This window comes from Arabidopsis thaliana, chromosome 3, assembly GCF_000001735.4.
Source record: "Arabidopsis thaliana chromosome 3, partial sequence".
Lineage (NCBI taxonomy): Eukaryota > Viridiplantae > Streptophyta > Magnoliopsida > Brassicales > Brassicaceae > Arabidopsis > Arabidopsis thaliana.
The window spans coordinates 15,675,189-15,701,852 of record NC_003074.8 but is presented as its reverse complement, the minus strand read 5'-3'; the positions used below and the strand labels follow the sequence as shown (position 1 = coordinate 15,701,852).

Here is a 26,664-nt window from a genome sequence, read left to right as displayed (position 1 = left end):
TCTTCTTTTTATGGCCACTGCTTTTCATTTTTAGCATGTGCTAATGTATGATCTAAAAACGAACTTTGTTCATCATTTGGTTTCACGATTCGAGCCAAAGTAACACTAAGTGTTACACTTGTGTACCATTGGGCAAAATGCATACAACATTAATCCAAAGTCACATCCCAAATCGTAAGATCCAATCATTGAACCTTTACTTGATTCCATCTTCACCAGATCAAACTTTCTCCATATTCACCTGAGAAAGAAAATACAAATCATGCAATGAACCAATGTTGCAGAGTTTTCACTCACAAAGACTAACTCAGACAAAGAGAGATCATCAACTCTACAAGATCAATTTTGCATCCATTGCATGTACCACGTTGAAACAGCAAATCAACAAGGTGTGTATATGGATGCTTTTCCACTCGAACTACAAAGTCAATGGACCCTAATGTTCCAACTTCCTCCTTACATTAATCTACAACATACAAGAAGTCATGAAACTGTATTGTTGCCAAATTCATAATTCTTCTAGTTTTGCCAAAATGTTATATCATCCCTAGCCACTGCAACATTGTTCTTTTCTACACAAATGTCTACTAAAGATTGCATCAAAAACAACATACATTTTCAACAAGAGAAGAGCCTCTAATCACTACTATTCACATCCATCCGACCAATACCGAGAATCAAAGCAAGCCGCGCTGACGAAAACGAAGAAAAAAAGAACTGGATATACCTTTTGGACCGGTTCTGGAGGATTTTATCCCATCAGCGATGTAGTATCAAACTTTTAAAGTGCTCTGCTATACATAAGTAAAAAACAAACTGTAGAATCTCAACACAAACAACATAACAGAAATAACACTATCAAACTACTACGGCAAGTTCACAACCTAGACTATTGCAGGACTTTTTTATAACTATATGTTCCATACATATGGAGATAATGAGAATTCCCACAGAATGTTCCATATTTTGGCTAAGTTGTGTTCTAACTCTTAACCATTTAGTAGACATAAGGGAAAATGGCATGCCGATTAGCCGGATAATTCTCAAACTTTGCGAGATACCAACGGTGCGTTTCTCCAGCCGCGTATGTCAGATTAGCAGCCTACAAAAGAAAAAAGACAAATTTTCAGAATCCAAACAACCTTTAGAAACAAAGCATTCCATTAGTGGATCTTGCAAATAAGAGAGTGAACCATACCACAAAACCAAAGAGTAACCAGATGGGCAAATTCGCAGACTTTTTAACCTCATATCTGATAACTAAAACAGTCTCAAATCCAAAACAGAACAGTTCTGAAATTGAAACTTAAAGTGCCATGCTTTTGAATCAGATTTGCAACAAAATGATGATTATAAGAAGAAATTTCAAACCTTTTTGTTCACATGAACCAGATATCAAAACTTACTTAAAAGCTGACAGAAAATTAGGCAAAGTTACAAACTTTACAACACAATTAGTCTCACTAACCACAGCCATAACCATCATCATCAAAACCGACATTGTAACTCAGAAGCAAAACCCCACCAGAATCAGAAGCCAATGAGAAAACAAACAAGGTACGCTTGTCCCTTCGAAATTGAATACTCAAAACTGTTGATTTTGAGATTCATAAAATCCAAATTCACTAACACATTCTTACAAAACAAAACAAAACTGGAAATTTGATGCAATTCGTCGAAAGGATTTGATTATTAGTTATAAGTTGGGCTTTTAATGGGCCTATAAGTTCTTTCATCAAGAAACTCTATTCTCAATTTTAACAACACAAAATCTGATAGAAAACAATAAACAACATGAATCTACTAGAGATCGTTACAAACACAAAGACACAAATGGTAATTACCTAATGAAACAGATCAATTTAGAGTTCAAAAAAGCCCCTAATTAACTAGTGTTTAAGCTATAAAGTAACAAAAACAGAGTCCATTCCATTGCTTCTTCGCTTAAGTATTCACTGATATCGATCATAAACTCGTCTTCTTCGTTGGTTGAGGAATGATCTTGAAGTGGAACCTCAAGGTTTTCGTTGTTAAAATCCTTGAATAGATTTTCCACATTCTTAGGGTTTTTCTTTTTGTTTTTCTTACAGAAAAATTAAGAGAGAGAATGAAATCGTTAAGATACATAGAGTGAAAAGAGTATTAGAAGTCTAGAAGCGAGGCACCACTTTAGTAGGATTTGATATCCTAATTTATTTCCTTTTTTAAATTACTATGTTTTTGAATAGGTTGTATTTTCCTTTTTTACTCATTTAAATTTACGATATTTTTTACATCTATTAAAATTCTTCTTATTTTTATTAGTCAACATCTACTGAAATTCATTTAAATTTTTTATATTAGATATCTGTATAGTAATACGAAGATACTTAAAAGGGTTAGTTAAATATATATATATATATGAAGGATAAATTAATTAAGAAAGTATACATGACATTTTTATATTTAGGTGTAATAAAACATGTAAATCTAATATTCCCATTATAATCCTATTGCTCAGAGAAACATGCAAATTTAATATTCCCATTAAATGTAGAGACAAAACCCTACTAAATAAGACAACATACAGAGGACCCATCACGATAATAAAAGTGTTATTCATTAACAACTCTTTTAAAAAATAAAATTAATTAACAACAAATTAAAAATTTATAGGGTCCTTAGCTGGGATAAGAAGACGTTTTTTTGGCGAGTGAATAGAGTTTTTTGGTAATGTTAGTATCTAATCATTAGTGAAAGAAAATATATATGTTAAAGGATAATATATGCTTATAACAGAACAACAAAAGGTTCCATCCCCAAACACAAAAGGATATTAGAAGGGTTTACATAATATTTATGTTAGTTGCTAAGTTTTCTCTTACTTTAATATGGACGGTAACACATAATGGTAATTTATTCCTCAGATCCACACAAACATAAATGGGTATTAGATAGTTAAATGCATGTGTTATGAATCAGAGTTAGCATCTACTAATGTATTTAGGTTAATACATACATTAACGTATAACAGTTACTTGAATCGGAACAATAATAGTTAGCATCTACTTAACGAGGAAAAATCAAAGATAACAATATAAAACAAACGAATGGTTTATTAAATAATTAGCATCTAAATGTTAACGTACAATGGTAACAATTTCTTTTGGAGCAGAGTTAGCAACAAATATTTAGTATATGCTAAAATTAAGTTATCGAATAAATGTTATTTATTGATCAAATCCACCCAAACAGACAAGGTTATTAGAATGTTGAATTCATGTGTTCTGAATCAGAGTTAGCATCTACTAATGCGATTACGTTAATATGTAAATTAACGAATAACAGTTCCTTGAATCGGAACAAAAATAGTCATCTATTCGAAAGAGAAATTCAAAAGGAACAGTATTAAAAATAAATGGTTTATTAAAATGGTTAGCATCTAAATGTTAGTGTACAACGGTAATAGTTTCTTCGGGAGTATGGTTAACAAGAAATATTTAGTATATGTTAATATTTAAGTTAACGTATAACAGATGTTGGATCAGAACCAAAAAAAAAAATCTAAAAATATTATGTTGCCGTCTGACACAATATAGAGGCACATGTGTCATTATACTCAGCAGATATTATTGGAAACAGTTAAAAATTCGAAGACTTAATTTTGGAGTTTTCCAACTATAGATAATGATAATACCCTACTTAAAATGATGATATACTACTTTTTCTATAACATATATATTAAATGTTTCGTTAAAAATGATTATTATTATTTGTTACATTAAATTTATTTAAACTAACAAAAACTATTTTTTTTTAAAATTCAAAATGGCTACTAATTTTTGAAGTAGTAATAATAATCATAATCAATATATATGAGGGCTACTAATTTCTTCTCTTAAAGTGTCCACCTAAACAACAATATCTTTTACAATAAAATTAAAAATGATTTACAATGTTCATTTAATGCATACTTATAATAGTTATTATTAATAATTAATAATTAAATCTACCACTAATAAAAGTTACTCATTAAGGCCTCTCAAATCATCCACATCAACTTTTATAAAATACTCTCTCGATACCACATCATCAATATAACTCACGTAGCACTCTTTTAATATTTTTCTATTAGTGCTATTTTCGTAATAAATGAAGACGGTGGTTAGATACGTTACGAACGATCAAACGAATCAGCTTCCTCGTAAGACATAATCTCTCTTTTCTTCTTTTTTTTGTCAAAGATTTTTTTTTTAATTGCAAACTGAATTTATATTAATGATGTTATCTGTAAAGGTTTCTTAGTCATTGTGGCTGATTTCCTATATCTGATTGAAACATTCTAGATGTGTACATAGAAGTGCCCAAATGATGTGCTACATTATTACAAGAACGATGGGTAAATGTGAACATAATTGAGAGAAATTTAGAAGCCCAAAAATCTATGTCCCGAAGTAGATTAGAAATATCCATGCGAGTGGTCAAACCATTGATCGTGTTGATGAGAATTTCGCAATCACCTTCAAATTGTACTCTCCTGTACCCCCGAACCCAAGCTTGTTGCATAGCCACTATCAAAGCCATCGTCTCCGCCTCCAAAGTTGTGTTAGCCCGCTCCAATAATGATGAATCCTTTATTTTTGCTGAGCCTTCGTGATCCCGTATGATCCAACTACCAGAGCTACTCGTACTGCGAGGGTGAAAACCTGCATCAAAGTTGCATTTGACGTATGGAGCAATTGGTTTTGTCCAAGAAGTTTGTGATGTTGATGTTGATCCCGACGGTCGTGAAGTGTTCCACGAATTCCTCATGTTGTTCACCCATTCATTAACCTCTGCCTCTGTTTGTAAGACCACCTTTGAGGGATTCTCTCTAAATTTGTTGAAGACAAATTATTTCTGTCCTTCCAGATTCTCCAAATGAGCCATAGAAGAATTAATTTCTGTCGAATTGTGAGAGTATGGTTTGAAAAAGTATCAACAAGAAATGATAAATTTTCTTCAGCATCATTTGTGAACTGGTGTCCTAGTAATGTCGGAATATTCAAAAGGCATCAAATCCTTTTGGAGTGAGAAATATTAAACAGAGCATGACGTATCGTTTCCTCTTCAGCAAGGCATCAAGGACAAGTTGTAGCAATATTCATGCCTCTAGTGGTTAATCTTGTGCAAGTAGGCAAAGCTTTGGAAATGGTTCTCTATAACATGTATTTGATTATTGGAATTAATGAAAGTTTCCAAATCTTATTTTTTCGCTCAACCAAACCACAAGGCACAATAGGTTTGACTTGGGTATCTGTTGGATCATGTGATAGAAGCCAATAGCCTGATTTCACCGTGTAATCACCTGTAGTAGTATAATTCCATATCAGCCTGTCTGGAGTACGTTCCCGAGAGAGATAATAGTTGTGTAGGTGTGTATGAACAGACAGACTAACTGTTTGGGAGATCAAGTTCTCATTCTAATAACGGTATGTTCCTTTTGTGGCGATTAAAGAATCCATTGTATCATTTGACCCCAAATTAATGAGGTGTAATGGTCGAGGTGGATGTGACGCAACTATATTATCATGGCCGATACGTATTGATGTTCCATCTCCAATCAAATATCTACTTCCTTTCTTTATCACATCTCGTCCCGCAAGCATGGATGCCCATCCATAAGACTGATATTTTCTTGGTTTTGCATCCAGAATAGAATCATCTTTGAAGTACCTTGCTTTCATATTACGGGCAAACAAAGATTGCACGTTTTGGATAATCCTCCATGCTTGTTTTGCAAGTAAAGCATCGTTAAACTTCGCTAAGTCTTTGAAACCTAGACCACCTTCCCTTTTTGAATATTGAAGCCTCTTCCAAGCAATCCATGGAATTCCCCTTTTTTAGCATTCTTCTCCCACCAGAAATTCATAAGAAGAGATTCAATTTTTCAGAAATAATACCTAAAGGTAGCTTGAAACAAGACATGGCATACACATGCATTGCCATATCTACCGATTTTAGCATGATTTCTTTTCCCGCAGGTGACAAATGTTTCGCACTCCAACTCGATGTTCTTTTCTTTACCCTTTCAATGATGTACTCGAACATTTCTCCTTTCTTCCGACCAAACTGCTCTGGGAGCCCCAAGTACTTACCTCCCCCTCCATGAATTTGGATGCTCAGTACCTTTTTAAGGCGGTCTTGAACAACTCTATGCATTTTTGATCCAAAAGTTATCATTGATTTAGCCAGATTTATTTTTTGGCCTGAATAATACTCATAGATATCAAAAACATTTTTGAGAGCTTGGCAGTTACGGACATTAGCTTGGCAGAAGAAGAGAGAATCGTCCGCAAATTGTAAGTGAGTAACCCCTAGTACACCATTTCCAATTCTTATTCCCCGGATATCACCCTCAGAGACTCTAGCTTTAATAAGATGGCTGAGGACATCAGCACACAATATAAAAAGATAGGGGACAAAGAGTCCCCTTGCCTAATGCCTCTTTGGGGTTTGATCATGCCGTGAGGAACCCCATTTATTAAAACTGAGTAATGAATCGATCGTACTGTACCCATAATCCACCTTATCCATTTCTCACTAAAACCAAACAAATGCATTGTAGTCTCCAAGAAATTCCATTCGACTCTATCGTAGGCCTTGCTTACATCCGTCTTCACGGCCATATAAGATTGTGAGACCCTTTTTCTTGATTTTAGAGCATGCATCATTTCGTGGGCAATCATTACGTTATCATTAACAAGTCTTCCCGGGATGAAAGCCGCTTGAGCATCAAAGACTATGTTATTAAGATGACTTCTGAGCCGACCCTCCAAACACTTAGAAATGATCTTGTATAGAACATTGCAAAGTGCAATTGGACGATAATCCGACAGTGTTTCAGGATTGGTTATTTTAGGTATCATACATATGTTTGTGTGATTCAATGGATGTTTCATGTATGATGTTTGAAAACAATATTTTACCTCCTTGATAACATCCTGTCCCACTATATCCCAACAAGACTTGTAGAATCTAGCTGTTAACCCATCTGGACCAGGAGCTTTATCATCTCCAATTTGACACACCGCGTTGAAAATTTATGTGTCCGTGAAGTCTTTTGTGAGATCATCGTTCATATGGTTTGTGACTAATGATTTGAAATCGGCGAAATCAATTTGAGAAACAGGTCGTCTGTTGCTTGTGTAGACATTGATGAAAAATTGTTGAGCATGTATTCCTATCTCCTTATCGCCTCTGCGGATCCTCCCTTCTGCATCTTTTATAGTTGTTATTCGATTTACGAAGAATCTTGTCTTTGTACAAGCATGGAAGAAGCTTGTATTACGATCACCGTCCTTCATCCAATTGTTCCTACTCTTTTGCTGCCAATATTTCTCTTCATCATAAAATGCTTTGGTGAGATCGCTCTGTATACGTGGTATAAGTAACCGTTCTACTCGAATCACACTGGACATAGCTTTGCTCAACGACGCTTGTAAATGATCAATCCTAATACGTGAGTTCATATTAGACTTGTGTTTCAGAGTAGCCATTGCTCTTCTACAGGTTCGCACTTGATCAAAGATTTGAGTACTCTGTTTAGAAGTTTCTTCATTCCAACCATTACGAACACACGTTTTGAAATCCGGAACCTCTAGCTACCTTTTATCAAAGCGGAAAGGTCTTATTTTTGGTGTTTCTAGCTTCTCTAGAGTCAATAGTAATGGTATGTGGTCTGACCCTGTAAAGTCCAGAAATTCAAGCTCTGCATAGGGGAATGTAGCCGCTCCTTCCGTGTTGATGATGGCTCTATCCAAACAACATTTCACTGTATGATTATGGCGTTCACCCACCCAAGTGAATTTGTCACTTGTTGACCTTATGTCCTCCATATCACAAGTTGCAAGCATTCTTCTAAAATCTCTGAAAGTCCAATCATCTCTTGGTGGTCCTTCAATCTTTTCAGCATTTGACAGTATCTCATTAAAATCTCCTATCAATATCCAAGGATCATTGCGTGTAAGTGATAAAGTTTCAAAGTGTGTCCACAAATAATGCCTTTCACTTTGACATGGATGACCATACACACAAGACAAATAGAAGTTGATATTATTGATAGAGAGATTTACATCGATATGGCGTTCATCCTGAGAAATCTTGGATAAACACACATTATCCTTCCACAACAAGGCCAAGCCACCACTATGACCTTGAGGGGTTGTGTTATTACATTGGGAAATCCTAATATACTTGCTAGAGTACTTATAACATCACACTAATTTAGAGTTTAAATGAGGAATAAAACATCAAACTTAAGTAATTTACATAGATTAGTAAGACGCGATTGAGTCAGCGGCGCTCTGAAACCCTGACAGTTCCAGGAACCGATCCTCATGGGGGCTGTGGGGGTACCGGGTCCCCCGCGCCTCCGTCCATTGAGATTGGAGATGTCACAGATGCAGCAAAGCTTACTCTCCTGTCTTTCTTACGAAGATGACCTAGTACTGCTGATTCCTCTGCAGCCTCCGCGTGGTTGTACAATGTTTCAAAACTGACCCGCTTACGCTTCACAAAAGCAAACTCATTTGTAGCATTGTCAAAGACTTCTTCAAGAAGGCATGTTTCCCTTTGTTTCATCAAAGACTCACGCAGATGTTTGGCATGGAGGTACCTGAGTCGTTCCGCTGTTAATTTGTGTCCTCGAATGCACTTGCCAGATCAGATAGGACTGAGTCTGAGGGCGATCCCTGGTTGAAAGGAGTTTGAGAGTTTCTCTGAAGTCCCAGAATTAGAGTTGTTGGATCAATGCTAGGAAGTCAGTCCTCATCCGACATCTTCTGTGCATCATGATCCTGGTTGTGATGATCATCATTATATCCCTCATCCTCATTGTCAGGGCCATTTTCCTCGAAGGCTAGAGCGCATTCCTTCACGTCGTGCTTGAGGGAACCACACTTAGTACATAAATTCCTGAGTCTCTCAAATCTGAACTTGATGATGGTATTATCATTCATATCAAACTGAATGTTCCTCTGGAAGCGCAACGGATTGTTGAAGTTCCAAGCCACTTTAACCCTAATGAAGCCCGTTTGGTTTGTGTTCTCATCTAAGTCCACATCTGAGACATGTCCCAATCTATTCCCTATCACTCTAGCCATTGCATTAGTCAAGTAGAGAAGCGGAATACCTCTGATTTGGACCCAAAAGGGTATGATCTTCATCTCATTCTCTGTGATGTTTGGATACCAACGATGCACAGACAACATCCAGTCATTGAAAGACCAGGGACCACGACGCAGAACCAGATTCATGGATTCCTCTGATTGAAACTTGAATTGGACTTTCCCTTGACCAACAATCCGACCAACACAATGGTCTGCAAAACCCCAAACCTTTGGCATCTGACCAATTAACGCTCTTAGGTTTTGCTTCCTTGGGTTCACCGTGGTGACAATTAGCGAGAAGCGGTTGACAGCGGCCGCTTGAGAAACAAATTCCGGTGACAAAGCAATTGGGATATCATCAATTCCCAAATCGAGATCCTGAACAGATTTTCGGAGAACTTCATTCATGGTTTGTGGTGTGGTGAAAACAAATTGGTGGAATTGTAATCTTCATTTAAGTAATCTTCTATTTTTATTTTTTTTGGTTAAATTGTAATCTTCATTTAAGTAATCTTAAAAGGTTCATACAACAGGGAAATCCAAAGAAAACAAAGCCTCTTTGGCTGTTGCATCAGCTGAAACATTAGCTAAACGTGAAATAAAGCAGAATTTAAAAGATAGGAGTGAACGACACAAACATGTAATATCATGAAGTATCCCCTGAAGCTCATTCGATGTGGTCTCTGTATTGAGCAAAGATGTGAGGACTTGAGAGTCTGAGCAAACTGTGATGGAGGTGAATTCCATTCGCAACGCTGCAGTCAGCGCCGATTTAATCGCAAGGGCTTCGGCAGCTAAGGCCGAAGGTGTATGAAGTCGAGAAGACGAGCCCTGATGGATAACTCTTTGGTGTTGAGTCTTAAAAATCTATCCCATACCGCAGGAGCCAGAGAACGCGTTTCAAGCCGCGTCCGTGAAACAAGTAATATCCTCACACTGAGGTAAGACAAGAGAAAGAGCCTCAGACCGAGGAATGCTGGTGGAAAGAACCTCAATACAAGGTAAAGATAGGGGAGCCGCCTCAATAAGAGGTAGAGTTGTAGGTATGCCACGTTTAGGAGCCTGACAAGTCAGCTTCGCAACATAGAGAGCCTTAGACAAAGTGTTAGCTTCAGTGATACTCCTATTTTCAAAAACCAATAAGTTACGGGCAGCTGGCCGGTTAAACTGAAACAAAGAACTATGTCTAAGTTGCCATGAGACAATTTCAAGCCGAGCTAAATCGAGAGAGAATCTGCATACTACAGTAAGCGATCGCAACAAGGCGATAAGGGTGCTAGAGGAGAGCAAAAACGTAAACACAAAAGTATCTAAATCCATCGAAATCGATTGAGTTAACCACGAGTTCCACAAAACCAGAACCACACATTCAACGAACTTCAAATTCCTTCCCATATTAGAAGAATTAGAGAACGAGAAGGACAAGCAAACCTGGGAGAACATCTCTCCAAACCAGTTTGCAAAGAGGGACTCGTCGAGAAGCAGCACTCCAAAACTATTGCGTGGCTTTGCAGGAAGAAGAGGGTTTCTCGTCGTCGAGGGCGACTGAGTAAGAGATACATTAAAGGAGAGGCAGATCTGAGGGTCAGGGGGGTCAGGTGGTTCTGGTGGAGTCCGCGGAGAAGAAGACTCCGGTGGTGGAGCAGGAGGAGGCCTCAGATCAAGGAAAGCAACCGAAGACATCAGAAAACGATGAGAGTGGCTAGAAAACAAATGCAAAAAAGTCATCTCAGGTGAAAAGTCTCACCGGAAAAACAGCAGCATCGCCAAAAAAAAAGGTCCGCCTGAGAGATCTCGCATTAGCAGCTAGCACCGATCAGACAAGGAAGCTACCGGAGAAGTAACGTCGGAGGAAGAAGCTCATATCTCCAAGGGAAGCGGCTCCTTGGTTTCTGTGCCTGGGAGAGACAATTAGGGCGAACCGTCGTTACTGCTTTTAGTGTAGCTCCACCTGTCTTCTTATTATACAAGCTAAGTACCTTTTTTAGGTTTATCAAATAGGTGTTAGATCCCTCGACTGAACAAAGAATGAATCCAATAATTTTAGAAATTCAATCGTCCAAAGATTAGACCATTAACCTTTGCCTCTTAATTCCCACGTTTTTGAAATAGGTCTAATAAAAAAAGAGGTCAGGAATATGAAGACGATGACAATGATAAAGAAGCAAACACATCCACTAATTCATGATGTTAATTATCTACAAACACGTAGTATATCTATTGTACACTACTTCATACATTGTTTCAAAAACAAAAAATTACTTAATATTATGTTTTAGATTGACAAGTTTTCTTAACAACACTGCAAAGAGTTGGGAAAATGTAGAAATATGAGGAATATGTGATAAGCCCTAAATTTAAACCCACCTATTGGTGATGCAGATGAAAGCCGTAAAAGATTTTCATATGAGGTACTTAGACTTTATATTATTAATCATAGTTTATAGACCTCTCCTTTATATATCACGATATATTTTAGGTTTTGCAAAGATGGGGATTAATCCTCACACCTCAATAAGCAAGATAAGAAAAAGACCATTAGGGAGATGGTATTCTGAGGTTGATGGATTTAAAATTTAATTATGTTTTACTACCACATAAGTACCTATCTGTCACCCTTATGACATGTCCGAATGTCTAACATAGCTCTTTTAGCGTTTATATAGTTCATTTCCACAGGACAACATCACTTTGTTCAGTAAATCTGGTTTCTTTGTGCCGGTATTGCATGATTATAGGTGTGGATAAACGAATGGCAGGTAGAAAGCCTAAAGCTGCCAATTAGCAAATAGCAATAGGAAAGGACCAACGGTGGTAGTAATTGTGAGTGAAGTTACTGTCTTTCTATCTTTAATTTTTCTAACTGTCTCCCGATTAGGAGTGTACATAGACATTTATAGAAAAATAATTATGCACGAAAGGTCAAAGGTACATTCAAATGCCTTAGTTTGCATTTCTCGATTAATCTATTGTATCAATCTTTTTTTTTTTTGTTTTATTCTCGTGATGCGTGTTCTACTGTATATCTCTTGTGGTATTCAGCTTATAAAATCTAATATTTGTTAGCTATCATATTTTCTCGTCCGTCCCATGGTGTTGTATTAGAGGTAGTAGTGACACCATTAACAACGCAAGAATACATCAACAACCATAATTACATAAATTGACAAACTGTAATTTGTTTTAAAAACTAATTTAATTTAATTTCAAAGATCGTAAATAGATAGGTAGTATGTAAATATACAAGCATCTCAAACTATTCTTATATTTATACATAGCAAATTCTATATATATAAAAAAAAAAAACTAAAAACAGTAAAAATCATAAAATAAATTTTAAAATATTAATAGTTTAAATTATACCAGACGTACCCCGAATTTTCCACTAGTAATACTAGAAATACTATAAACTTGATCTAGTGAGAAAATTCATAATTATAAATTTAACAACAAAACACTTAATAAGAACTTGGTAACTCTTACAATAGGATGAGCAAATTATGGCCTCACACATCTCCTGTCCGCATACGTGTGTCATGCTACCTATACCTTAGTTCTAGGCACTTTACTAGGATCATAACTGACTTTTTTTTCCTGCTAATAGAAATCATTGATTATCAAAACCATATGAACTCATAATTTTTCTCAACAACTATACAAATTCAATACATAAATGATAGATATATATCATCTCATGAGGTAAATGACTCACTCCTTTGCAACTGGTGTGTAAGGAATCAGAGCTTTCTCAATTCCATGAATATGACACTTTTCACCTGAATAATAAGTCCACTAAAATTTATAATCTCCAAAAACAAGAAGTTTAAAAGGAACAAGTAAATCTACAAATATATAACTTCAACACTTATGGTGGCCTTGCTCGTTAGATAACACCTTCTTTTCCAATCTTCCTTATTGTATATTGAGAAACTATTAGGAATGTCCTTCTTTGTTTTGGTGATCACTGGAATTTCATTCAAACTATAAGAGTTTTGTCTCTATGAGAAGAGGATACAAAAGGCTACTAAGAGCCAAACAAATCAAACTAACGACTAATACGTTAGTCGAGCAATTGAAAAAGCTTAAGCAAAATCAATAACTCAAAGAGAGAAATAATGATAGAGGGGAGCTAACAAGCTTAATCCGAGAAACAACTAAACCAAGACAACCGATTCTAGCACCATCCTTTGCTTCCAAGGAGGCCTTCAAGCTACGTTCTTTCGCTAGCAATGCGAATGCGACATTACGACAGACAATTCCATCGAAAAGGGGAACTTCAATGACGATCGAGAACCACCAATCCATATCACATAGAGATGCGAAAGTGAGCCTAGCTTCACCGCAGAAGATCTTCTTCCCTACAATAAATCTTTCCACCAAAAGGGGCATTTGAGAGGACATATATATATGCATAAAGGAGTAAACATGACAAAGAATGTCAAACCACAACCAAGGCAATCTAACCATAGAAGCCTTATATACTACCATCACATTCATAAAGGAAAGGGTGACCAAAACATGGACACAAATACATCGAGTAAGGCTAATGATTTCATTATCTAACCAACAAATCAAATAGAATGTAGAGATAGAGCTTAAAAACCCAGAATCAAACCTGGTAGGGACGTGAGCTGGATCAAAACCGGAATATAGCCTGCATACTGCAATAAGGGAGTGCCTAAAGGCAAAAAGAGCACCCCAAGAAGACCCAACGATAGGTGATAAGGCACTCAACGAAGCCACCAAAGGGATTGAGCTCAGATCTAAAAATTTAGAAATCTGACTTGCCGGAGACAGAGAGGAAACGAAACAAATCAACAAAGGCCACGAGACCACACCGGCGAAATTCCGTACTAGCAAGGGATCAAGAGGGTCTGGAGGTTCTAGCGGATCTGGTGGAGAAGGCGGAATAATTGACAAAGTCGATGCCGGTGGACGCCTCAGAGTTAAAAAAGCACAGAGATCCTTTGGAAACGAAGGAGAAGGTCGCAGAGAAGCCGTAGTCAGAGATCGAGCCATTTGAACAGAAAAAAGAACCACACCACTAGAAGCGGAAGCACTCCGGAGAAAAGCTGGAAAACACCCCGGAATGAACTCCGGTAACTGATGAGAATGACCTGAAAGAGTGAGAGCCGTCGTCGATTAGGAGAGGGGCAAGCCGGAGGAACTTCGCATGTGAAGAAAAACTATCTCTAAGAAAAAAACTAACAGCGCCTCGAAAAGCGTGTATGAGAGAGAACTTCTCTAGGATGACCTCCGCAAAGGAATGCCCTTCTATTGACATTCTTTTTCAATACTACCATCCTATGTAGTCTATTTTCATTCATGCCCTCTTTTAATATTTAGTGATCAATTACCCCTACTTGAAAAATAATTAAGTCCAAAATGAGTGAATGAATTTTCCCTCAAACTATATCAGACAATAACAAATTCTGACAAAAAAAATTCTCGCCAAAATATTTTCTGACAAAAAAATTTCCTGCCCAAACTTTTTTGCCTTTTTTTGACAGGAAAAATGATCTTGTAAAATTTTGGCGTGAACATGATTCTAGAAGTTTTTGCTGGATATAGATTTTCAATGATTTACAAGAATTTAAAAAATATTTGAAAAGATTTTTTAAAGAATATACAAGGGTTTTAAAAAGCTTTTAAAAGGATTTATAAGGGTTTTAAAATATTTGAAAATCGTCTTAAAACCCTTCAAAAATTCTTGTAAATCCTTTTAAAAGTATTTTAAGACTTTACAAGAGTTTTAAAAAGATTCACAAGTACTTTTAAAGACTTTATATGAGTTTTAAAAGATTTAAAAAGATTTACAAGGATTTAATAAGAGGAATTTTAAAATATATACAAGGATCTTAAAAGGGTTTGAAATATTTACAAGGATTTTTAAACTCAACTTTTCGCGGATAATTGTTTTCCGTTACTAAAAACTTTTTGGCTCCAATTTTGTTTGGCATAATAGTTTCATTTTCTCATTAAAGGTAATTTAGTCATTTTGTATATGAAAAAGATATTTTTGAAAATAGACTGTGGTATTTTTGAAAAAATATATTTTTGCAAATGCGCCATATATATTTGAGAGGTTTTTGAGATTGTTAAAAATAAATCATTAAAATAAGTTTATTAACTCTAGGGATGCATGTCTCTTAGAGCTTCTACAACAATGAGATCCAAATAAGTTTTATAATTTTTATAATGAAAAATTTAAAAATAGACACTTGAACTAGATTTATTCTTGACATTATCCAATGATGAGATCCAAGTATGGAGGGCCTATATGTTTAAAAAATGTGTTTAAGGTATGTGTATTTGTGTATTCAAAGGAGTGTCCAAAAGGTTGACTATGGGTATGTTTGTTTCTTTCTTTTTTTCTAAACTTTTGTATGCAATATTTTTTAATTTTTAATGATTATAATTATGTTTTCAATTTTAAATCTGGATAAATATAAAGTGATTCTTTTATAATGTTTTTGATTTTTTAACTTTCTTGTTGTATTACATGAACTTTTTAGTTTTACGAACTAATTTATATTGTAAAGCTTTATAGCAAACTATTATATATAATTATAAAAAAAAAACTATTATACATATACATTATTTATGAGTGATATAGAAAATTTTAATTGGTTAATAGAAGAGACCATTTTTACTTTTTTATAAATTTTGTTTATCTTCCATGTAAATGTTGCTTTTTTTGTTCTTTAAATACTTTTAAATAATGTGTAAGATATTTTATAATAATGTCATAGGTATTTTGTTTTCATTTTCTATTTTTTCTAAGTATGTTTTCTTCATGAAGATATGTGTTTTATGTGGAGTTACATACGGTGTGTTGAAAGCTTTAACAAAATATACTCTCATGATATAGTTTGCCAAACCGTTTTGTATGATTCAGTCTAGGCTTGGGCATAATAACCAAACCGGAAGTTTTAAACCGGAATTGAAACCGAAAAAACAAACTACAACCTTATCTTTTTAAAAAAATAAATTGAATAACTAAAAATACCCGAAATACCAAAATATACTCGAAAAATTATCAAAAAATACTAAAATATCTGAAAATACTTGAAAACTAGGTCAGTACCCATGCATCGCATGGTATTCATGCTAAATTTTTATACATTTTGCTTCTTTATATATTACTAATATAGTTAATATTTTGTTTGTCTATAAATATTTACTTGTATAATTTATAAATTTTAAAAGTTTCTTAATTTATTATTGGTATCATTTAACATGGATACTATTGAATTTATTATAGAATTGATGTGTCCCTTTGTGTACATAATTGTATATTTTGTATATGTAGTTGTATACATAATTAATTATCAAATTTGACAAATTAATAAGACAAACATAACTTTTATCAAAATCAGAAATATAGAAAAAAAAACTTAAAAGAATTATTAATAAAAACTTACAAGAATTGTTAGTCAATAAAGATGAATTAAATACCAAAATGTCAAGAGACATGTTGCTCAATACGAAAGATGGAATAAACACTAAAGTGTATTTCTATTGTTGACCAGTGATTTTTTTACAACCATTGTTGCTCAATAAGAATTAAATAAACGACAATGTATTTTTTAATTGTTAACCTCTGGTTTCTTTAAAAACCTATAAAAATATTCTTTCTATGTTTCAAATTACCCGTTGTCGTCCCGTTACGATATTCAACTTTATAGCCCTATGGTATCAAGTTACAATGTTCATCAATTAAAGTACTTATAATGATTATTGTTTTAAGTTTTATTAATGTTATTGATAATTAAAATTTCTAATTTTAATGTTAAATTGTGAATTCTTTTTTGTTCAATTGATTTAGTATGTAAAGTGAAAAAAATCTCAATTAATATGTGAGAGGTTTTCGGATACCAACAAATCTTTTTTATGACTTGGAAATTGAAACAAATATTATTAAATACAGAATATCTATTTTCATATCAATCAATATCCATTTTAAAAATACTCTTGAAAGAAATAGATTTCAATTTGGTCATTTAGAAAAAGATAATCAAAATATAACGGGATTAAAAAAGTTAAATAAATACAACCTATAAAAAAGTGCATTTAAAAAAAACAGAAAATAGTCCATCATTAAACAAACAAAATATAAGGGGATATTCTGACTTTGCCTCTATGAATACAATAAATATAATGGATACATCATTAGAAATAGATTCAACTCATCTTTCTATCAATAAACTTTATTTAATAAACATAAAAGTCTTCTAACTTCATAAATCATCAACACAATATAGGAGAACCTTTAGTCTCACGAGTATGTTGATTGTATAAAAAAAGGTCTCATGACTCAATCCACAGTTCTCCATAACTTTCCAATCTTCTTGAATTACAAATCTCTCACAACGGTTGGCATATTCTTCTCGTTTTGATGGCATGAACTTATACTTCAAAGGTTGAGACCATATTTGATTTTTAAAATAATTTAAAAATATGCACAAAATATTAAATCGTAGAATTCAAATTAAGTGATTATGATGAATAACATAATTACAGGAGATTGTTAGCTATTATCGAATAAGTAGTTATTTAATTATGAAAATTGTTAAGAAATTTTATGTTAAATAAAAAAAGAATATTCAACTAAATATTTGACTACCTTTAATTATGGAGAAGTGATATATTCGAATTCTACAAAAGAATATACACATTGAATATTTTAAATTAATATGATTTGGTTGCTAAAAAAAGAATTTATGTTTGATAATTCAAACCGGAAATTAATAGATACTATCAAAAATGATATTTAAATACATAATTGCTATCAAAATTTAAATTCATTTAATTTAGTTAACAAAAATTAATATCAAACAAAAAATGTAATTAATTTTATTTTAAATATTTTAGACATATTTATATATTTTAACTATCAAACATAGAAGATGGTCTAATTAACTGTTTTTACAGTTATTTAAATAAATTTAGAATATTTAAACCAATTTCAAATTCAAACATATTAATTTGATATTTATAATGTTATATATATATATATAAATAAAACAGATTTGTTATATTTAATTAGGAAAGATTTTTAAAATTATCTAATTGAATTAGTAATATTTAAGCATATAATGAATATTATAAATTCCTAGGATATATGTGTATTATTAGTTTTTTAATTTGAAACACACGTAATTATGAATGGTATTGAATAAGTGAATAAATTACTTAGAAATAAATAAAGATTTTCTCCTTAAAATCTTGCTGTAGGATTTTATTTTTACTGGAAAAAAGCAACGACTTCTATTAATTGTAATAGATGGCTAAAATTAGAAGTTATGACCCGTTATATTTAAAACCCGGGTCAAAAGGATCTGCGTTTTTCTAAACGAACTTTTTATGACATAAATTTTTTAATCCAATGGTAAACTTGATATTTTTTCCCACTTTTTGTCCACCTCACTAAACGTATTTCTCAAATAATAGTATTGATTTAGGAAGTATAATAACATATTTGATATACAATAACAGTTATGGTATTATATTTGAATACTAAATCAATTATATTAAATACACTTAAATAAATCAAATCAAATAAGCTACGAAAATAATTTTGTATATTTAAATTATAGATTATTGTCAAACCGGAAATTAATAGATGCTATCAAAATTGATATTTATATCTATATCAAAATTGATAATAATCCGGTTATGATTTGATTCTCAACTCTTCTATTCGAGTATGTCCGGATAAGCCTTATCTTCATGTATCCTTCTAAGTTTTTTTTTTTTTTTGTCGTCATGTATCCTTCTAAGTTAATTCTCATGATTTGGTGCACACACAAAAAAGAAGATAAGTTTACTTATAAAAATACTATAAAATTATATTCAAAGTGACACTTACAATGTAACCGGATGCTACAACCTTCAATGTCCTGGTTTCATACAAACAAGTAACAACATTGTTGTTGGAGGCACCATTACTCCGTCTCTACATCCGAGGAAAAATATTTGAGATTGTATCTTTTGTTTTAGTTAATGAATTTTACATTTCTAATTTAAAAGTTAAATATCATCGTTGATAAACAATTATATAGGATCAAGAGTCTGGGAACTGGTGGCTAAGTTTGGGATCCAACCATTCATTGGTTGGATATTGGTTAACTGCAAATTTCCAAATTTAGCTTATATATACGACGTGCAATGGGGTGGTGAGGTTGTGAATTCGCAAAGTTTTGGCTGACACACAATTACACAGATGGGATCTGGTCACTTCTCCGATGAAGGCTTTGACAAAGTTAGCTACTTTCGCAACTTGGAGATCGTATATAACAACATAATCAAGCCCGTTCAAGACGTAGTAGTAAAAGTAGACGATCATAAGTTCTACAACACCAGAGTCATGTTTAGAAAGGATTGGGGTAGTTACATATTTTATGGAGGGTCATGTCGTATGAATTCATGAGTCTTAAACCATATCAACACCAAATCTCTATTCTTTTTTTATGCCCAACACACACTTATTTCTCCAGTTTCTTTGGCTTTCTGATGTGTTCATTAGATTGTCACAATATGGTAGCAATTTTTTGATGTGTCCTGACTAATAAACTAAGAAAAATAAAATAATCGAACAAAAATAAGAAAAACATAAGCATAACATAAGCAAAACATAAGCATATTGTTCTATAAGCAACAATAAAAAGAAAGATAAAAGTAGAAGTTATAGAATAAATTTGAGATATTGAACAAAAGAGGGTAAACAAAAAATGATGATTTTTTCTATAGAAAATATTATGGTAATTATTTAAAAATATTGATAAATTATTCATACAGAAAAATATGTACCTACTAAATATATTCTTGTATATAGCTTATAAATATAACTATGTGAATAACGTTAATTAAAATAGATATTAGTACATCTAGGAGTTCAAAATGGGTCAAGATTCATGGGTCAACTCAACTCAACTCAACCCATGAACCCTAATGAGTTAAATTTTTTGACTCAAATGAGTTGATGGATCAAATGAGCTAGTGGGTCAATTGGTTTGATGAATAAAATGAGTTGAGTTGTAATGGTTAATGGTTTTAATGGTTTACCCAATTAACCCATTAAGTTTTGTAAAATTGAATTAAACCAATTAAAATTTCTAAACCAAAGTCAATTTAAGTTTAACCAACACATCTAAACCAATATCGAGATACAATTTTATTGACAAGGAAGAGACGATTGTTATTCGATTGTGAGAGTGAGAGTGAGGTTCTCACTTGTGTTTTGTTCAAAACTCATGAATGAAAATTTAGACATTCTTGTAATCGTGAGTTGTTGTAATAAAGTGAAGTTTTTTAACTAAAAGTTTTGTTGACCGGATAATGTTACAATGCATTAGTTTTATTGTCAGAAAACGTAAACCGTAATTTTTGCGCCAAAAACATGAACCTGTGATTTTTTGCAAAAACGTAAATTCGTGATTTTTCCACCATAAAAACATAAACCTATGATTTCCTCAAAAAAACGTAACCCCGTAATTTTCTCGCCAAAAAAACGTAAACCAGTATTTTCCCGCCAAAAAACGATTACCCGTGAATTTTTCGCCAATAGAAACGAAACCCATAATTTTTCCGTCAAAAAACGTAAACCCGTAAAAAATTATGAATCCGTAAATATCCCAAATTTGATGATAATAAATTATTGATGATGATAATTATTTATTCTTGTTTTATAATAATTATTAAATAAATTATTATTTAAATGGGTCAACCCATAATTCATTTAACCCTAAATTTAAGTTGAGTTTAGTTGGGCTACCTATTTTTACACCCTTATTCGAAAAATATTTAACTACTAAATGTTTTTTGTATGTAACTTATAAATATAATTATGTGAATAATGCTAACTAAAATAGATACTAATGTATTTAGGTTTTAAAAAAAAGACACATATCAAAAGGAGAGATACTAATCTTGCTTGAGTGTTGTAAAAACCTTATTTTATTATATTAGACCATTCATTGCATTTACGGTCATAGGAAAGTATTCCAAGTAGTACGAGAACTGTGCCTAGTGTCACGAAAACCAGAGGCGATATAAAAACTTTAATTCATATTAATTAAACAATAATAATCACTATGATTTGTTCCTCTTATCTCCTCAGTCCTTATTGATGCTCGCTCGATGTCAGTTGGAGAATAATTAACACCAATAGATATACTCGAAAGCAAGAGGAGATCAATATATTAGACTTTATATGTAACGAACAAAACCCAACAATTCGGGCTAGGCCCATATTTTTGTCTCTTTAAGTCCAAAACCCTAAAGCTAGCTAGGTCTCTCGAAACCTTTAGAAAACAAAAAGAAACAAAAACAGAAAAGGAGAACGCAGATACACGCAGAGAGCTCCTCCGACAGAGAAAAAAGGATCCTCCGAGAAGAGAGTAAGAAGATATCTTCACAAACCCCTAGCATTTCAGCCACGTCATTGCAAATTAAAGGTGAGCGAGTGATATGTGGATTCACAATACTCGATTTATCTTCTCACTTTCCATGTTTCATTTAACATATGGATTGATCTATGTGTGTTATGCATGTGACGACATGTGATGTGTTGATACGCTATTTAGATGATGTGATTACAATATAAGATATAGTATGATGATGCTAATCATGAAAAGATCTAGAATGTCATAGTATGGTTGATGATGCTAATCATGCTATGATGATCTGACGACCGCCAGCTTCTATCTGAAGTGAGGAACATAATAAGTATCAAAACCTTTGTTAAGCCCACAATCTTACATGAATGGTCGGTTTATAAATTGTTTCTTTTTTTTTTCAAAATATTTTGAAAACGTGTCTTAGTTTATGGTTTATAGTTTTGGTTGTGAATTTTGTCTTGTGTGTGATCAGAATGGGACCTACGAGAGCTCAGAGAAGTGCTGCCAAACAGAGAGTGGAGGTTCCAACCACCTCAGCCGAGAGTGCAAGAAATGGAGAACAAACAGTAAAGTATGTTAGTGGAAATGAGCATACACAAGTATTGGTGCAACTGGTAGTTGGTGTTCCTCAAGTAGGAGATCGTACGACAGTAAGCGCAGCCGTGTTGCAAGGGATTCGAGACTTGTTTGAAGAAATCATTCAAAATAATTTTGTGGTTAGTGATCCCGAAGGAGTCGCGGTAGTCAAGCCAGTACCAATGGAAATACCTAGTTATTGGGAGATGTTGAGGTTCATGAGAGATTTAGATATAGAGACTTTCAATGGTGGGACAGACCCGGTTAAAGCATATAACTGGAGAAATATGTTGGAGTGCAAATTCAAGTCAATGAGGTGCCCAGTTGAGTTTTGGAGGGATCTAGCCTCTTGCTACCTAAGAGGTGAAGCACAAGAGTGGTGGGAACGTGTGAAGCAGAGAGAACAAGTTGGATGTGTGGATCAATGGTCTTTTTTCAAAGAGGAATTCACTAGAAGATATCTCCCAGAGGAGACCATAGATGATCTTGAAATGAAGTTTTTAAGACTTCAACAAGGTACCAAGACAGTAAGAAAATATGAGAAGGAGTTTCACAGTCTCGAAAGATTTGAGAGAAGAAAAAGAGGAGAGCATGAGTTGATTCATAAATTCATCTCGGGGCTGAGAGTGGATATACGCTTGTGTTGCCATGTTCGGGACTTCGACAACATGATTGACTTGGTTGAGAAGGCAGCTTCGCTGGAGATAGGACTTGAAGAAGAGGCTCGGTATAAGAGGATCGCTCAAGAAAAGGAAGCGATGGGATCATATGGCCAAACCGGGCATAGTAAGAGAAGATGTCAGGAAGTGACCTGTTACAGGTGTGGTGTAGCCGGACACATAGCTAGAGACTGTAGAATGCCTTTTGATGGGAAGCAGGAAGGTTAAGTGGAATGAGAAACAATTTTCAGCATCCCCTAAGAGACAAGTGTTGGCTGCAAGAGATTAGGAAGATACATAACCGAACGTTGGTGAGGATGAAGTTGAGGAATAGTGTGACTCAAGCTTGGGGTCACTATGGTGTTGTTTACATGCAGTGATATATTTTTTTATTCTTGATTTTCAAAAAATATTAAAAGACCGTTAGTTTGTTTTTGAAACCCGTTATTAATAGTGGTTTTCAATAAATCGCACTAATGGAGTTGTGTTTGGCATCAAACGCACCCATTCGAGAATGATGTAATAAGAAGTGTTAGTCTCATATTCATATCCCAATGCCTTCCCTGACCGCCTTGGAGCTCGATAACGCGAGCCCTATGAAAAGGTTGGATGCGTGAGTCGGAGACCTTAGAGTAGTTAAGTCCGTCGTCAAACTATAAAAAGGAAACGTAGAAGCTTAAAATGGATACAAGAAAACAACTGAATTGCGAGGAAACATTGCGACGGAAATAATCCCTCGCAAAATTGCGAGGAATTTGCATGGAATTTGCTATGACCGAAGTGTCCCTCGCAAAATCCTTGCAATTTGCGAGTACTTAGCGACATGTATATTTCTTTCGCAAAATTTGCGATGGCTTTGCTGTTGCTGATAAATTAGGTGGGCACGTTTTCAATGAATATAACAACTTATTTGGTAGGTGAGAATTCATTGTAAACCCCTAGCAAATCTAAGGCAAATATTCATAGCACTTCCCTAGCTAAAAAGAATTATTTGCCTATAAATATCAAACTTAAGAAAACCATACATCATAACTCAAACACAAAAATAAAAAAATTTACTTAAAAAAAACAGTTTAAAAATGTCTTTTGGAGGAGAACATGAAATCTACACATTGCAGAGATGGATGTACAACCATAGAGATCCATCGATCAGTGATGTGACGAGAGAGTTTGTTGATGGATTGCATAGTTTCATGTATCAAGCAACAAACGAATCATTTGCTCGTGAGAACGGTATAATATTCTGCCCATGTCGTAAGTGCCTCAATAATAAATATTTGGATTTTAATTTGGTGAGTAAGCATTTATATAATAGAGGATTTATAGCAAACTACTATGTATGGTTACGTCATGGGGAAGGTTGTAGAGATAGCGCAAGAAATAGTAATAGGAATAATGGTGTCTCTATCAACCTAGTAATTATAATGATATGAATTATGGTCATAAATAATCTGGTCATTCTAGTTATCGGTATAACCAGGAAAATAGATATCATAGTATGGTTACAAATATATTTCATGAAACTACTGCTGCATTTGCTAAAAATATTAATGAAGAACCCAACGTAGATGCACAACGCTTTTATGATATGTTAGATGTTTATAATTTTCATACTAATACTTCTTGCGCTATCTCTACAACCTTCCCAATGACGTAACCATACATAGTAGTTTGCCATAAATCCTCTATTATATAAATGCTTCTTCACCAAATTAAAATCCAAATATTTATCATTGAGGTACTTACGACATGGACAGAATATTGTACCATTCTCACGAGCAAATGATTCGTTTGTTGCTTGATACTACGCCTGGGCAAAAAAACCGCTGACCGATTAACCGAACCGAACCGAACCGAAAAACATGGTTCGGTTCGGGTTTGAATAGCTTAAAATAACCGGCTGGATATTATATGTCTTAGATTTCGGTTTCGGTTTTGGTTAGGTTAGTAACCGATAACCAAAGGATAACCAAAGCATATATGTATGATAGATAATATATCATATATATTGTATGTATTGACACTTAACTATGTTCTTCTCTTTATTAGTTTGCAAGTTGAATTTCGTGAGTTGTGAATGGACCATATTTGCATCTTTGTGAGTTGTGAATATGTCTTTTTTACGTACGTTCTATATCGGTTATTGGTCAAATTTTTTGGTTGTTTCGGTTTTTAGTCGGTTATTTCGGTTTTGGTTTATTTATGGTTACCAAGTTTAATATCCGAACCGAACCGAACCAAAATTCCTCAAATATCCAAATGGTTCTTGTATTACTATAACCGAAATAATCGAAACCATGCGCAACCGAACCGAAACCGAATGGTTAACCGAATGCCCAGGCCTACTTGATACATAAAACCACGCAATTCATCAACAAACTCTCTCGTCACATCACTGGTCGACGGATCTCTATGGTTGTACATCCATCTCCGCAATGTGTAGATTTCACGTTCTCCTCCAAAAGACATTATTGTAAACTGTTTTTTTTTGTAAGTAGATTTTTTTTTTGTGTATGTTTGAGTTATGATGTATGGTTTTCTTACGTTTGATATTTATAGGCAAATAATTTGTTTTTGCTAGGGAAGTGCTATGAATATTTGCCTTAGACTTGCTCGGGATCATATATTTTGCTAGGGATTTACAATGAATTCTCACTTATCAAATAAGTTGTTATATTCATTAAAAACATGCCCATCTAATTCATCAGCAAGTAGTAAAGCCATCGCAAATTTTGCTAGAGAAATATACGTGTCGCTAAGTACTCGCAAATTGCAAGGATTTTGCGAAGGACACTACGGTCATAGCAAATTCCTAGCAAATTTGCGAAAGATTATTTTCGTCACAATGTTTTCTCGCAATTCAGTTGTTTTCTATATATATATATATATATATAGTTACGTACAATGTCCATGTAAAAATTAGTTAGACATTGTAGTTAGGTACATTGTCTCGTTAATAATAGAAATATAGAATAAAATAAGATTATTATTATTATTATTTACCCTCTTTTTGTTTTCATATTTTTTCTCTCTTTTATTTTTGCACTTTTAATTAAAAAAAAATTTCTATTTTGTACGACACATTATCGTATTTTTAATTTTTACTTTGAATAATTATTAAGAATGTCCTTCCAAAACTACCTTTTTTTTTATTTTATCCTTTCATGTAGTCATTTTCATTTATATTCTATTTTAATTTTTAACAACTTTTGGATTAGTAAATCACTAACTATATAATAATTGTCTTTACGGGTGGCGATGAATTGGAAGAGAACGAAGAGACGTTGGAGGATTATTTGACTCAATAATGTCAACAATTCCTTAACGTGAGTGCTTTTAGTTTTATGTTTTACCCCTTGTTATGAAAATTTTAGATGTATAATGAAGATTGCATAGTATTATTATTATCTGATTTTGAATTGTAAGGTTGTAGGAAATTCTTGAGCTATGTGGGTTGTTTGATAACAAGACCAAGAATAAGCTCAAGAAGGTTGAGCAAGTTCAGAAGCTTCTTGCACTTGTTGAGTTGGTTGCAAAAGCAACACAATGGTAAACCGTATGTGGAAGAGTTATTCATGAGTATTTGTTACAATGTTTTATTCAGTTATAGTAACATGGTCTGTATGCTTAGGTGGAGACTACGCTGATGAGAGAAACAAAGATGACGCTAGAGCAGCAACTAGCTGAAGGGCAATCTGCGAGACTTTACGTCGTCGAAAAAAGAGCAACCAAAGTCCAAAAACACACCATGGATGAGTTTAGTTAGATTCTCGAAAGGGCGGGAAAAGAGAAATAGGAACATAATTAAAGACAAAAAGTTTCATTTTTTATTTTTATTTCGAATCTTGTTTTATGATTTAAAGACAAATTTCTATACTAGACTACATAAATAATCTCTTC

The 26,664-nt window shown here is 33.7% G+C and overlaps 3 protein-coding genes, 2 long non-coding RNA genes and 5 pseudogenes across 11 annotated transcripts; 5 read left to right on the top strand and 5 right to left on the bottom strand.

Annotated features, from left to right (window-relative positions):
* Positions 1–9: 9 nt before the first annotated feature.
* Positions 10–1,501, bottom strand: AT3G43840 (3-oxo-5-alpha-steroid 4-dehydrogenase family protein; the record flags this gene model as incomplete). 2 transcript variants are annotated; one of them, NM_001339111.1, is made up of 4 exons in its annotated part: positions 10–241; positions 728–1,102; positions 1,199–1,253; positions 1,407–1,501. In NM_001339111.1, 3 exons carry the CDS (start codon positions 1,499–1,501, stop codon positions 998–1,000), a joined length of 255 nt encoding a protein of 84 aa, NP_001319677.1. In that variant the 3' UTR covers positions 10–241; positions 728–997. The 2 variants fall into 2 exon arrangements, with proteins under 2 accessions (NP_001319677.1, NP_189970.1); NM_114252.2 differs by lacking the exon at positions 10–241 and having other exon boundaries at positions 692–1,102.
* Positions 360–769, top strand: AT3G06685. Its single transcript, NR_141272.1, has one exon. It is a non-coding gene; the product is annotated as an other RNA (long non-coding RNA).
* A 2,785-nt stretch (positions 1,502–4,286) lies between the features above and the next one.
* AT3G43835 lies at positions 4,287–9,536 on the bottom strand (annotated as a pseudogene; the record flags this gene model as incomplete). The annotated part of the gene is made up of 1 exon: positions 4,287–9,536.
* A 114-nt stretch (positions 9,537–9,650) lies between these two features.
* Positions 9,651–11,013, bottom strand: AT3G43837 (reverse transcriptase-like protein; the record flags this gene model as incomplete). Its single annotated transcript, NM_001339110.1, has 5 exons — positions 10,560–11,013; positions 10,096–10,295; positions 10,007–10,064; positions 9,767–9,986; positions 9,651–9,715 (listed from the first exon to the last, which is right to left on the bottom strand). Exons 1-5 carry the CDS (start codon positions 10,854–10,856, stop codon positions 9,651–9,653), a joined length of 840 nt encoding a protein of 279 aa, NP_001326026.1. The 5' UTR covers positions 10,857–11,013.
* Positions 11,014–13,079: 2,066 nt separating this feature from the next.
* Positions 13,080–14,299, bottom strand: AT3G43833 (uncharacterized protein). The gene is made up of 2 exons (NM_001035727.2): positions 13,744–14,299; positions 13,080–13,497 (listed from the first exon to the last, which is right to left on the bottom strand). Exons 1-2 carry the CDS (start codon positions 14,145–14,147, stop codon positions 13,221–13,223), a joined length of 681 nt encoding a protein of 226 aa, NP_001030804.1. The 5' UTR covers positions 14,148–14,299; the 3' UTR covers positions 13,080–13,220.
* A 4,679-nt stretch (positions 14,300–18,978) lies between these two features.
* Positions 18,979–19,560, top strand: AT3G43832 (annotated as a pseudogene). The gene has a single exon.
* A 1,469-nt stretch (positions 19,561–21,029) lies between these two features.
* AT3G06675 lies at positions 21,030–21,515 on the bottom strand. The gene has a single exon (NR_141271.1). It is a non-coding gene; the product is annotated as an other RNA (long non-coding RNA).
* A 487-nt stretch (positions 21,516–22,002) lies between these two features.
* AT3G43830 lies at positions 22,003–22,992 on the top strand (annotated as a pseudogene; the record flags this gene model as incomplete). The annotated part of the gene is made up of 1 exon: positions 22,003–22,992.
* An 851-nt stretch (positions 22,993–23,843) lies between these two features.
* AT3G43828 lies at positions 23,844–24,470 on the top strand (annotated as a pseudogene; the record flags this gene model as incomplete). Its single annotated transcript has 1 exon — positions 23,844–24,470.
* Positions 24,471–26,020: 1,550 nt separating this feature from the next.
* On the top strand, positions 26,021–26,644 carry AT3G43826 (annotated as a pseudogene). Its single transcript has 3 exons — positions 26,021–26,090; positions 26,198–26,313; positions 26,396–26,644.
* The last annotated feature ends 20 nt before the right edge of the window (positions 26,645–26,664 follow it).

Excerpts from the sequence above, each read along its gene's own strand:
- AT3G43833 (NM_001035727.2), bottom strand. The coding sequence starts at position 14,147 with ATGGCTCGATCTCTGACTACGGCTTCTCTGCGACCTTCTCCTTCGTTT. Across the intron at positions 13,498-13,743 it reads CCAGCTCACGTCCCTACCAG|ATTTATTGTAGGGAAGAAGA; the intron begins GTTTGATTCTGG and ends TTTGGTGGAAAG.